We start from the raw sequence: 14,386 nt of genomic DNA on the forward strand, positions 1-14,386 counted from the left end.
GCAATTTCGCTCCAGATACCATGTTTCCGGAAATGCGCTGTGGGTGTCGTCCGACGCCTGAGATCATGATGCATGATTACATATAAACATACCTGGGCAGGTTAAGACTGGTTCAATCACGTGAACAGATGCTGCTGAGTAAGTGCTCGGCCCTTCATCGGATCCGGAAACCGGAAGAAAGTACCAGGAAATCGGGGAGGATGCACGAACATCTCTTGGCCGCTGGTAGGATGAAATGTGTTGCAGATGCCTACTGATATCGAGAAAGATGGTCCTCTGTCGCATGAGATTCCAATGCTGCACCATAGTCCCGGCGGTAGCAAGAACGCTTTGTTTTTGCACAACCTGAAATGCGACGGATTCATCCGCAGCCGACAGTCAAGCGTAAACGGGTGAACGAGCCGTATCCATCAAGCATGTTGCGTTGGCCACCATCTGCAAAGCACACATGTAATCGAGGGCTACCACGTTGTACCGCGGAGGTACACAAAACCAGAGCTATTCGCTGGGTGCTTGGGCCGAGATGGCAATACTTGGGCTCTATAGTGCTTTCCAAACTATGGGCCTGTAGGTTTGCCGACGTCCAGAGTTTCCCGTTTCGGTACCACGCCGAACAACAACCACGGCACCATCAAGCCTAGTATCTTCTGCGAGCGTACAGTTCATCGCAACTTATGCGAGGCGCCACGAACCGGACTTTCAGTCTACTCCGCAAACCATACATGCCGACTGGCTAAGCAGACTATCAGTACGTCGGTCCCGAACTTGTTAATATCCAAAGCACGGTGCGCGATGGCACTATAGCAACGCCAGTTATACCATGGCTGAGCTTCTGGCGATGGGAAGAAAGGCTTGCGCGCTCAACCGCCTTCCCGTCGGACCGCAGCTGCATAGCGTTTAAAGAGATAGCCTCACCGCGGACCGAGACCATTTGGATCGTGCTAGACAAGGCTTAATCTATCTTGCATGAGCAGTTGTGCGGGCGACGGGATAACGGGTATCGCATCGGGATCAGCGAGATATGGGTCTAGGATGCAGGCATTTATCCGTGAAGCTGGGCGGTTCGTAGAACCTACAGCCAGGGGGTCGGGACAGAAGCGCCTGGGTAAATACACCGTCGCATCCTTCCATTACCAGTAGAGAGACGTGTCAAAGGCGTGGCGGAACATGGATGCTTGGTCCTACGTATGCGGATGTGCTGGTTGTTGGTTCACGATCACGCACAGGGGCTGTACGCAGATGGCACGCACGCACGCACGCAACCGTTTTGGATCATGACACGTTGATTGCATATATGATGGCGTGGGGTATCTCTTTGGAAGAGCCCAACAGACGCAGATAACGGCACTCATGCTTGTCGGACTGTGGAGCCGGAGACGAAACGGGGTAACGGGTTGCGCACTTTTTGGGTTTCGGTTGTTGGTAATATGGACATGGCACTGGAAAGAGATGGGAAGCAGTGGAACTGAGAAGGCGATGTCAGTCAGCAGCCAGGATAGAAGTGAAGTGTGCGTATTGCCAGCCGAGTGAGGTGAGGCCGAAAGGCAGTCGGGGTTGGATACATGGAAAGTCACGATGCAATGGGAACTGGTTGTTGTGAACAAACCCTTGCCATTTTGGGTAAACCAAGCATTAAGTACAGTATAAATCATAACGTGCGTGAACATGAGCAAGAAGTACAGTGTGTGCGTAAAGGACAAATAGAGCCACAAACAGGTAGTATCCCAACGCCAACAGATCATGATACCTTCGCTGGCGCCAAAATACATGTATGCCGAAAACCAACAAGCGAGAGCCCAACGCCAACATCTCGTTATTCAACACTTGAACAAAGGAGATGTATGCAATTTGCAATGCGTGCAATGTCTATGGATGAAGAAGAGTCGAAGCTTATAGCTTGAGACCTTGCTGGATGAGCTTGCCTAGAGTGACACCCTGAGAGAATGTTAGCGTCATTGTATCATGGTAGTGGTAGTGGTGTGACTTACGTGCTCACCCTTCATCATAGTGAAGTGGTTTCCGCCCATGACGGCGTACTGGAAGTTCTCCTTGGGGAGAAGCTGTGCCCAACCGTTGTCCGAGAAGTCGGTACGGTTGTTGAGTAGCCACTTCATGGGAGCTGGGTCCTCTCCCTCACCTGGTGGGGGACGGGGGTCCTCAGGGTTGGGGCAGACACCGTCTGTGCACCAGATGGCAAGCACAGGAGGGGCGATCTTGGGGTCCATGGGCTTCGGGTCGTAGTCCTTGAGGTTCTGGATTGCGGACGCGAAGTGAGGAAGGAGCCAAGACGGAGTACCGCCGGGCTTACCAGTACCGAGGAGACCTATCTGGTCGAAGAAGATGTGGAGACGAGCAGGCAGAGGGTCAAGAGCAACAGGGCAAGGAGCATCGATAAGGACGAGGTTCTCCACCTTCTCGCCGGAGTTGATAAGTTGTTGGGCGACCTCGTAGGCCATAACACCACCAGCGGACCATCCGCCAACAAGGTAGGGGCCTTTGGGCTGACGGCGCTTGATCTCTGAGAGGTAGAGACGGGAAACACCCTCAACACCGCAGCTCCACTTCTCAGGGCACTTCATAAACGGGCAATTAAGCCCGTAGACGGCCATGTCAGGAGAAATGTTGGGGATAGAGATGTAACTGGTCGCACTTCCAGAGCCATCAGGAACCAGGAAGAACTTCTTGGTGGCGATCTTGGGGTTACCCTGGAGGAGAACAGAGGTGGCGGGAGGAAGGTGAGACACGTCGGGGAGAGATGCGAGCTTCTTGTTAACCTCAGCGAGTTGGGGAGGCTGAACAGAAACCTTAGCAGCAGGCTTTGTGGCCTTGACCTGTTGCTGAGGCTTGGGTCGCATATCGAGAGCAGTCTCGATGTCCTTGATGGTGACATTGACGGTAAGGAAATCAGCCGGGAGATCGCGACCAGTAGCCTCGCGCATGGAACCGAGGATGGTGAGACTCATCAAGGAGTCCATGCCAATATCAGTGAGGTCGAGGTCGTCGGTGATCTCGGAAACATCAACACCCATCTCTTCAGCGACGAGCTTGCGAGCGAGACTAGCGCCGCCCTCGGTGGGAACGACGGAGGGCTTGATCTCTTCATCCTCATCGTCGCTGCCAGTAGAGCTAGCAGGGGTATCGTCGTTCTCATCCGCGGCCTCCTCGAAGGGAGATGAGTCGTCGGAAGATTCGGAGGAGTCATCCTCAACGATCACCGCGCCATCGAATTGCGAGAAGTGCTTCTTCAGCTCTCCAACGGTAGTGCAATCGGTGAACAGAGTAGAAGGAATGTCCATATCAAGATCCTCACGGAATCTGGCGGAGATAGTGAGCGACAAGAGGGAGTCAACACCAAGGTTCTCGAAAGCAGCCTCATCGACAAGCTCAGACATGTCAACGTCAATCTCTTCAGCGACGATCTTCATCACCTTGGAGGTGACGCCAGCAGGAGCAGCAGCCTTCACAGCCTTCACGACCTTGACAGGTTTGGCGACCGGCTTGGCAGCCTTAACGGCGGCAGGCTTAGTCTTGACAGGTGCGGCAGCCGGCAGCGCCTTGGGAGCTGGCTTAGCGACCGCCTTGCTTGCGGGGGCAGCAGCAGCCTTGCCAGAGGGAGGCATCATGATGTTGAGAGCACGACGAGGGATGTTCTGGAACTTGAGGCCCATGACCATACCGATGATTTCAGCGCCATCCATAATGTAAACATCGCCAACAGAGATGTTTCCAGGAGCGGGCTGCATGCGGACATAGGAGCGGTACTTCTTCTCAGGCGAGAGCTTTCCGGCAATCTTGATCGATCCCCATCCGTGAGAAATGTAAACTGAGTTTTCAGAGTCGAGGTGGTCAGAGGCGTTGACGATGAATCCGGAGAGATGGGCGAGAGAATCGATCCAGTAAGGTGAGCACAAGAACTCTCCATCGGCAGGAGTTGTCTGGAACTGAACTCGAGCGGTGGCCTCAGTCTCCTTACCGTCAAGGATGACTTCCTCCATACCACGGTAGTTGTCAGCATAAGACACCAAAGCTTTGAAGAGCTTGTAAGCCATGCCGCGAAGGACTTTGTGTGCTGCACCAGTCTGGAGCTTCTGCTCGAGGCTGTTGATTTGAGCCTGAACCATGTACTGGATACGGCCCCACTCTTCCTTCCAAGCGTTGACGTCCTCGTATTTCACGATTCCAACAGCATGCTCAGCGAGAACATTGGAGCCGTCTGCAGAGACAGTGCGGAAGGTGATCTTGACTTCACCAGTCTCCAGGTCCGCGTTACCCTCGATCTGCAAGTGCTGACCGCTGGCTGGGGGAGGGTACTGAGGAATGAGAGTCTTGGTCACCTCCATGGCGCAGACATTGAGACCAGGAGTAGTCATGCCAGGACGAAGTTGCTGGTACAGGTAGTCCGCAACAGTCATGGCTTGGTCAGCATAAAGCGACGAAGGTGTGAGAGGAGTGCCATTGACCTGATGGCCAGTGATGGTCGCCTTCAACTTGGGGTCGGAGAGATCCGACTGGACAACAACAGTACCAGAGTTGGCCTGGAGGTCTTCGCGGACAATCTTGTGGCAGGATGTGGTCGACAGCTTGGAAGGAGCCTCAACAGCTGGCGCGGCCTCGATAGCCTTGACGGCCGTGGGAGCCTCAAGAACCTCGCCCTTGGTGAGGGTCCAGTTGTTGTGGTAGTCGAGCCAGTACTTCTTGGAGTCGAAAGCGTACGTGGGAAGAGTGTACATCTCATGCGCATCGTTGAACACCCTGTGGTACTCATTGAAGTCAAAGTAAACACCAGCAAGGTAGAGGGTGGTGATGCTGTTGGAAAGAGTCTTCCATGGGTCCTCGTTACGGCGGAGGGATCCCGCAGCGACAGGAGAACCGCCAAGAGAAGACTTGACCATACCACTGCAGACGGGGTGAGCGCCAACCTCAAGCCAAGCAGTCTTAGCATCGAAGAGCTTGTTCTCTTGACCAGTAGTAAGAGCAGTCCAGAAGTTGACCGTCTCGCGCGCGTGGCGAGCGAGGTAGTCGGGGCCGATGATGCCAGCCTCGCGGATGATCTCGCCAGTCAGAGGCGACATGACTGGAACAACAGGTGCGTTGAAGGTCACCGAGGAAGCCTCAGCCTTGAACTTCTCGAGAATAGGCTCAACCTGGGCAGAGTGGAAAGCGAACGGCACGTTCAACTTGGTAGCTTTGAAGCCCTTGGAGGCAAGAGCTGCATTGGTGGACTCAACAACTTCGACAGTGCCGCAAAGAACGGTCTCTTCCGGTCCATTCATGCAGGCGATCTCGGTCATCTTGTCACCAAGAGCGGCAGTGATGGCATCAACACTACCCTTGACAGCCAGCATGCCATGCGTGTTGGCGGTGCATTCTTGCTCTAGGATCTGAGCACGACGGCCGACCAACAGGACCATGTCGCTCGCAGAGATGACACCAGCTACGTGGAGGGCGGCATACTCGCCTAGGCTGTGACCAATGACAGCAACAGGCTTCACGCCCCATGATGCCCACATGCGAGCAAGAGCAACCTGGATGCAGGCCATGCCGAGCTGAACAACAACCGGAGAAAGAGTTGCGACATCTGCACCTGTGAGGATAGGCAGGATTGAAGGGAGATCGTGCAGGCGTGCAAGCTTATCAAGCTGGTCGATGTCAATTCGGAAGGTCTCAAGGTCTTCGTACAGCTTCTGACCAAGTCCAGTGTACTGCGAGCCTTGACCAGTGAAGGTAAAGGCAGTCTTGGTGGAAACCATGGGAAGGGGGCTGTAGGTGTCCTTGATCTGAGCCTGGAGACCATCCTTCACCTTGGAGATGTCGGACACACAGAACGCCACGCGGTAGTTGTGCTGAATGCGGCGAGCAGTAGTTGTGTAGGCCAAGCTAGGGAGTGTCACTGATGGGTTCTCATCGATGAACTGCATCAAGTTGTTGATGTTCTTCTTGAGCGAGGAGATAGACCGAGCGCTGACCGTCACCATGTGCATAGTGCGCGGGTCAACACCCTTGGGCGCCTCAGGTAGAGGTCCATCCTCAAGGATGACAGCGGTATTACCACCGGCAGCAGAGAAGTTGTTCAAGAAGATCTTGCGCTTCTCAGCACCATTGCGGGGCCATGGGACCTGCGTGGTTGAGATGTGCACATTGCGCTGGCCGAGATCCTTGGGGAAGGTCTTGTTCATGACACCCTTGATACCGACGTTGGCGGGGATTGCGTTCTTCTTCATCATCATCAGCACCTTGACCAAGGAGTTGATACCAGAGGCAGCTTCTCCGTGACCGATGTTGGCTTTGATGGCACCCAGGTGAAGAGTCTGTTCAGGACGACGCTGGCGGTGACGAGGTGCGAAAGCATTGGTGACAGAGGTCATCTCGATACCATCACCAGCTTGGGTACCGGTTCCGTGCATCTCGACATAGCTGATGTCATGCGCATCGACACCGGCGTTGGAGAGGACCTTGTTGTACAGGTACTCCTGAGCTCCCGCGTGCGGGTGGGTGATAGAGACGGCCTCGGCGCTGTGGTTGGTCGCGGCACCAAGAATGCACCCAAGGATGTTGTCCTTGTCCGCAATGGCGTCTTCATAGCGCTTGAGAACAACTGAGCCACAGCCATCACCACGGCAGTAACCGTCAGCATCGTTATCGTAAGTTTTGCAGCTACCAGTCTTGGACAAGAATTGACCCTTGCTGAGACCCGAGAAAATGTCGGGGTTGGTAAGGACGTTCAAGCCACCAGCGCAAGCAGTGTCGCAGTCACCAGCCCACAAGGAAGTGCAGGCTAGCTGAATAGCAGCCAGAGATGACGAACAAGCAGTGTCGATGCTGTAAGATGGGCCAGAGAACTTAAAGTAGTAGTTAATGCGGCCAGGTGCAAAGGCTCGCACACCACCAGTGATGAAGTAGGTGTCGATGTTCTCGGCGGCGTTGATCTCACGCCAGTCGTCAGACGTTTGTCCGTAAAAGGTACCGATGCGCTCAAGCTTGGTGGAAGGGGTACGGTTGGGTACATATCCGGACATCTCCAAGGCTTCGTACGCAGTAGTAAGAGCAAGACGACCCATGGGATCAGTCTGGGCAGCCTCACGCGGAGACATGTTGAAGAAGCGGGGATCGAATAGACCAGGCTCATCAATGAAGCAGCCGAATGGTGTGTGACTCTTGTTCTTGCCCTTGCCAGTAGGGTCGCAATGAGCCTTCGCGTCGAAACGGTCAGAAGGCACCTCACGATGAACATCTAGGCCCTTCTCGAGCAGGTCCCAGAGCGCATCGGGGGTAGCGGCACCAGGGAATCGACCAGACATACCAACGATGGCAATCTTGTCATTCTGAGTACGACCGCGGCTGTCATGCTCGGCAGTCACCCAGGTAGTGTGGTCGCGAGCAGTGACCGATGACTGACCACCGTTCCTCAGCGCTGAAACGAGGCTGTTGGTAATAGTGGTGACGCCGATTGCAGATACCGAGCAGTCTTGGCTGGATGTAGCGGTGATCTGAGAGACGACTTCTGTGAGCAGGTTGTCCCAGCGAACTGGCTCGACAAGCATCTCGGTAAGAGCTGCGCGGACGAGGTCCAATGTACTGGTGGCAGTGTGGCATTTTCCACTGGAAGCAGAGTGGACGAGCGATAGCGGGCGGAACTGCTGCAAGTGCCTGATAGCGTCCTTGTCGAGGATTTGGTCGATGTCAGCCTGACCGTAGAAGTGCGCAGCATGGTAAGGGGCGTAAACGGGTATTGCTACACGGGCGCAGCCCTTGAAGGCGTCACCCTCGAGTAGACGCTTGGTGGTGGCTGGAGGACCGCTGATGGTTAGGGCCATGGTGCTAACGGCACTAATGTAGGCTTGCGCCAAGGTTGGTGTTCGCTGCTCTTGATGGAACGCAGCGATAGCGTCCTTGGCGGCCTTCTCGCTCATGTTGGTCACAATGGTGGACCAGGTCTCTTTGGGAGCCGAAGCTTGCTCCACTGCGTCCTTTGCGGCTCCGACAACGGTACCAGTGCGGAAAGCAATGCGGACAGCCTCAGTCGCGAGAGGAAGAAGCTCGCTCAGTGATCTTGCAGATGCGACGACTGAGCCAGCAAGGAGACCAGTGCAAAGACCAACAACACGAGTGTTTGCCGGGTTTTGCAAGTCTGATGGGTTCTCGGCATAGTATCTGCTGAGTTAGTCGGGTCGTCGAAGATGTGCGGAGTTAGACTTACCCGATGTAATGCGCCAATTGCGCGATGGTGACCATACAGCTCTCAAGCTGCGGGATTTTCAGTCCCTTAGCATAGTAGGCTTCAACCAGGTCCCATGTTGTCAGGAAGTTGGGAATCTGGTCTCTCTGTGTTCGTGGCAGCTTCTGCACTTCTTCACGAACAACTTGGCTGACACGGTCGAGGAAGCTGGTCAGAGTCGAGTTGTTCTTCCAGGTGCAAGCCTTCCGCAGGAGCGGGTACTGGTCGGCAGTCTGATCTCCAAAAATGAGGACGTTCATGATGGCAAGGGTATAAAAGAATTAATAAAAAGGTGGAAAGATGTAAAAAGTTGTTGCCGTCTAGGGCAAAGGATCCTCACTGAGGATGGATGTGGTGGTCAGATGGAGGGGCTTCGAGACTGAAGCAAGGCAAGGGTGGTCGATTGGGAAAGAAAGGTATCCAGTATGGGGATATGGTACTTGGCGGCTGAGTAGTGGCCCAAGAAACTGGAGTAGGATGGATGAGATGGGAGGACTATTGGGTTTCGAGCTGCTCCTATATGTATGTGACTAGGAGGCAAAGATAGGCGTAAGATATCAAGATGGTGGTCAGGGCGTGGATCGCGCGATGACAAGCACAGTGGATGCCGGATCTGTGACAACCCATGTATTGCGGAACGAAGCACTGCAGAAACATATTGACGTGAGAGCGAGAGTGGATCCCGGACCACTTCCTGTCCTGGATAGTCCAGCCATGATTCCGAGGGTTAATGGCGTGCAGGTGCCGGCTATGTCGCCGAATGCTCCTATGCCTATTGATAGATGGCGCATGCTAGGCGTGGAGACAAGCGGCTGAGGTATCGAGCCAATGCGTTACGAATGATAGCAAACATGAGACGTGGGGACCTGGATGGTAAGGGCGCTGTCTCAAATTCGGGTTTAGTGTGTCGGATCCCCTCTCATAAGCCGTGGTCGATAGACATGGCGTCCGTGTGTTTTGCTATCAATTACAGCATCTCCCAAGCGAGTTCAGGCTTAGATCTATGCAGTCAGGATGAATTGATGATGGTCGAATCGTTGTGTCGAAGCTGTTCGCAGTGTACCCTGTCAATGCCACGCTTGTTACTATAGGCACCACGCAACCGTTGGGTCTGGAAATCGACTAGGTTTCTCGTGGCACATGCGAGCCGTGACCTCGTGGCTAGTGTGCTCTTCGGGTCAACGACATGTCGTACCGAAGTATCCTAAGCGGTGCTCTGGATCCAGACATGGGATTGATAAGCCAGGAGTCAAGAGAATACGGCTGTGGACTACAGAAGCTGCCGAGCTTCAGTCAGCAATTCCTCGGCCGTGTACCAAGTAAAGTGGTGCCACAGCGTTGCAGGCGTCAGTCAAGCTTCTGGAGTCCCCGCTCGGACTGGTGACTGGGTAAAGGTGCTTGTTGGTTAGGGCTAGCACGAGGCATAGCCTAGGTCTCGGAATCTGGGAGTCGCATAATCTCTCAGTGATCGTCGGTGCACCAACTCATCGGGGCGACCGTTTTAGGTTACTCTTCGAATAGACACAGAGAAAAACCATTCTTTGGACGAGAGATCGATGTTTGACCATGGTAGGGCCCAAGCGTCCAAGCCGCAAGCCGCAAGCCACGACAAGAGCGCCGTTGACGAACTGCTCGTGGTATCTTCGAGTCACGGCCGAATACGGTATTCGGTTGCTGAGGGCTGAAGGATCATCTCCCTGCCTGTACTACAGTCAGCTTGCCCATAACCCGGCGTCCCCATTACCGACGCCACAGGCGGTACTCCGAGCGTATAACAGTATACAGTCAAGAGGTTACTAGGGTATCTTTGAGCACATGCTACCTGCTACGGTAGATCCGGGCGGTCCCCGCTTGTTTCCGCGCAACTCCTGGCATTGAGTCGCGGTCGAAATGAACGGACTGCAAGCTCGGACGGATGTCGCGGGAGCATCGCGGAAGGCCTGACCGTCCTTAGAGCATCGAACAACGGCCATGTAGACATTGTGGATGAGATTCGTGGCGCGAATGGAATCAGGCGGGAGCGTTAATCGAGCGTGCTAACGAAGAGCGTGTTGGTGATTACGAGGTGACGTTCATTACGGAGAGCGGAGAACCGAATAAGCAAATCTGTCAACGATCGACGTCGCGTTTCTGCCTCTGATCACCGCCCAGCACACGTGTCGTTAGTTACCCAGCCACACCTGGCCAACTGTCTGCCACGCCTTGTCACTAACAGCAGCCAAATCCATACCGCCATGAGAGACTTCATGTTTGAGGCTGAGAATAGAAACTCCCTCTGTGGGCTGCGTTTTGCTACTCTACGAAACAATCGACAGCGAGTGGGGTGGCCGCGTCGCGAGTCGCGTAGTCAGCGAGGCGAAAAGTCTAAACGCCCTGCGCGCGTCGTAGAAGCCCTGAAATGGTTCATCGCGACTCACGTTTCATTCTCTATTTTGAAGTCTGCCAAAAAAGGCACAACCACTTTGTTTGACACCACGTCGCAGACTAGTACATCGGGTGGCGGCAAGCGCTTTGGTCAGTCTTCCTTTTGCACAAAAAGGCTTTTTCCCATTTGAGCGCCTACCTCCCTCATTTCCATCACATTTGTTCATTGGCGTTACTTTTAGACTGATAGCGGCAGCCAGGAACGGAAGATACCTGCGTATTCAAGACCAAGAAACCTGAGATAGGGGTTTGGGCCAAATTGTGCAGCTACGCCTACCATGGCTTGACATCATGCGTAGAACTGAGATATCCATCCCACCAACGCGCGTGTCGGATCGATCCCATTCCACCTCCAGTGATTGAGTAACCGCCAGTGGTGATTAGGTCAGCTTTCACTTGGCCAGCACATCTCTCAACACCTTGCACGCGAGCATGTGTCGACGTCCGTGAGTCTTCAAACTACCAGCCAGCCAGCCCTAGGCATTAGTACCCTCGAAAGATGCACGACGCTTGCTGCAGCTATAGCTTCGGCCCCACGTCGACCAAATTCCTGTCCGCATGTATGTAGCGGTACATTGTTGAGAGAAGGATTCATTTCGATCTTACAGGCCATTCCCCACAGTAAACCTAATTTCGACTGAGAAATGTCCTACGGCGTCAACTTCGACATGCGTCATGCATACAACAGCCGGAGGATGCTTTGTCCATTGTGCATAGTGATCTCACCATCTGGCCTAAGTCTCGCATCAGCAGCCTGCACTCTTCGGCTTGGCGCTTGCTCGACGGGTATCGCTACGAGATGTGGATCCGGCCGACCACTGGAGATGTCTACATCCTTTTCGCTCACTGCAGTGAACCCATGCGATGGTATTTTCGTTCGTTGCGACTAGTTCGGATATCTATGATCACATGTGGGTGGAACTGTCCGGAGCGTTGTGTTAGCGTAACGGCAAATGTGCAGGGCTCCGTCTGGCATCACGTCAAGCTCAACAAATCCCGAACCATTGTTGATGCACACGGGAGATAAAGCGCGCGGATCAGTGTCAATATTCGAGAAGGGGAAATATCTGAGCTCGCAAAATAAACGATCATGGCTTGGACAACTAATAGCACCAAATCCAGAGTCATCATCCGTCGGGAGGTAAATCCGCCAAGCTCGATGCGTTCTGACACTTCGCCTATTCACCCAGCTGAATTGGATATGAGGTCACTTGTGTGTAGTGCTTGTTGCCTACTCTACTTAGTCTGGAAGCTTGCGAGACCTCGACTAGAGAACGCCTGTTAGCCTCCGCCGATTCGCCCTATGCCTTTGCATCTTTTCGAATATTTGGCTCTCCCCCGTCATCTCATCACGGTGGTTCCTCAACCGAGACAATAAATTCTCTAGTTCTACTTCTAACGGGCCGTACAGATGACAAGTGCGGGCCGAAGGCAATGGCAAGATCGATGATGCGGGCATTTTGCATGTCTCGTGTGTGCGTTATTTACACATGCACCTTCAAGTTTTACCTGCATGGAGCTAGAAACTCGCCTACAACAATGCATTGCATACACCTAGCCCTGAAGCGCAGCAGGAACGTTGAAAAGTCTTAGAACCAAGTCTTCGAGATCAGATCTTCCGTAGCGATACGTCTCAGGCTTCGGAACTATCTTCCGCGATCAGCGAACACCCCACATGAAGATCTTGGGAATTAGCTGCAGCACGCCTAGCAGCCCCTTTACTCCAAATGTAGAAGTGCCAGTGCCTAAAGCGATCGCCCATAGATCCGCTTCATGTTGGTTGGATCTTGAAACGATAGCGCGGCGGCAAAAGACGATGAGGCCTAGCGCGCATTCGTGCCGGATCATCGCCCTAATGGTGAAATCGAAGTTGCACATGTGGATACTTTCGCCTCATGAGTATGAGGAATGTATGAGACTCAAAAGTTTCTAGACTGTGTATTTGTTTCTAGCTAGGTTCTCAGAACGTCGGGGGCTGCCTAGCTAGGTACTTCTGGTTGGCTTCTACGTCAGAGAAATTATTGTGAGTTTTCAATAGACATTGTGGAACTAGTATCATCGATTGGAGATAGCAATACAAGCACTATCAGAGTCGAAGGTTGCGATAGTGGCGCTAGAACTCTGCTACGATGGTGCTCTCCAATTTGCCAGGAACCGGACATGTAAATGATTAATTTCCTGACGTCATCGCGTCGCAGTGCGGGATCTGCAGATACCTTTTCATGTGCTTGTCAACTACTTAGATAGTTCGGTCTAGGTTAGCACGAGCTGCACGTGGGAAAGAATCTTGGATTTGTTCCGATAGTTAAGATTGCGTTAGGCTCTTGCGAAGATCATAATATATTGAAAGCAAATTTGTTCCGAAGGGATTGACAATGACATGGTAAAAGCATGTGTCCATTATGACGTTTGAATCACGATCCACTACAGACTGCAGTCGAAATAGGCAATCTTCAAAACGAGAGGAATAAATGTACATCGATATCCAGGTACTCTTGACTTCAACTAACCACTGCCATCCATAGCAATTCCACAATATGGATGGTACGTAGGACATAAGGATCAGTGTTACTGAGGTCGAGTTACGACCTAGTTTGGTTTGTCAGGCCATGTCTCCCGATATGAGGCTGTCAGTATGTGCTAAAGTGACACCCGGTGACACCAGGGCAACATAAGCCATCAAATGGTACAATATGGAGTCGTGAGCCACATCTGATGGTACATGAAAAGATGCATTCGGATTCTGCATCAGCCTGGGTATCACTGTAGTTGTATAAGCATATATCAGACTCAAGTCACGAATGTCCAATATCTCCAACGCTTTCAAATAGTTCAAACAGCAATTGTTTGGCAAATTAATCTTTGAATTCCAGCAACATCTAGCACACCAACATTCTTATCTTCGGAGTAGTTGCTCTGTCTCTCTGATGCGATCAGAAAATAACAGTCCAAATCTCTGCTTTGGATCACGGCATTGATTTTGCACTTGTATGGGTCCTTGGAACTTTAGTGTAATTAAGAACACCCTTTTGGCGTGTAAAGTGTGAAAAACGGCAGAAACGCGTCCTAATTTGATAAGGCTTCTCGTGGGATTCGAGTTGGCTTCAGTCACAGCCTCCAAGAGTACCTGGTCGCTACCTAGGTACCTGGTTGCACTTGAACGTCCAATAAAGCAAGGTTGTCACGAACACTCAACGAAAACATCATTCTCGTCCGGCCATAGATCATCGCAATACCCGTGGACATGAACCATCTCACCACGAGAACTATTATACTTGAAGGACATCAAGTTACCGCCTTATCTGTGGCACACTACATTCCTGACTTAGTCAATACCGTCTACATGTGTTCTTGGACGTTGTCATACCTCAGATATTTCGTTTACGACGCCTTGGGAAGCTTGTACCACGCAATCTGGTACTACGTTACCTATCGCACCCATCCACTGTACCATGACGCCTTCAAAATTCGAATGGGCCTCATGTATCTCGAGTATCTGACATCCGCGAACACTTAGTGCTACTCTGTGTACCACGAAGGCCACGCGCGTGGACATTGCGCCACGTAAAGACGACGCATCTAATTTCGTGGTGCATAATCTAGCTTGTGGAACAACTTCGGAATCACAGTCGTGCGAGCGCAAGCAGGGCCATTTGTCAGCGGACTGTCTTTTTCGTCTGACTGCGGAAACACCGATGCCTCTAGATACATACATATCCAGTAGATAGGATGCAGGGTCTGTTCTGG

At 52.6% G+C, this 14,386-nt stretch overlaps 1 protein-coding gene across 1 annotated transcript; it reads right to left on the minus strand.

The window, feature by feature from the left end:
* Positions 1 to 1,890: 1,890 nt before the first annotated feature.
* ACET3X_000481 (uncharacterized protein) lies at positions 1,891 to 8,475 on the minus strand (the record flags this gene model as incomplete). The annotated part of the gene is made up of 3 exons (XM_069447781.1): positions 1,891 to 1,935; positions 1,989 to 8,151; positions 8,198 to 8,475. 3 exons carry the CDS (start codon positions 8,473 to 8,475, stop codon positions 1,891 to 1,893), a joined length of 6,486 nt encoding a protein of 2,161 aa, XP_069310723.1.
* Positions 8,476 to 14,386: the final 5,911 nt, after the last annotated feature.

The sequence above is a fragment of the Alternaria dauci genome, chromosome 1 (assembly GCF_042100115.1).
Source record: "Alternaria dauci strain A2016 chromosome 1, whole genome shotgun sequence".
In the NCBI taxonomy this organism is placed as follows: Eukaryota; Fungi; Ascomycota; class Dothideomycetes; order Pleosporales; family Pleosporaceae; genus Alternaria; species Alternaria dauci.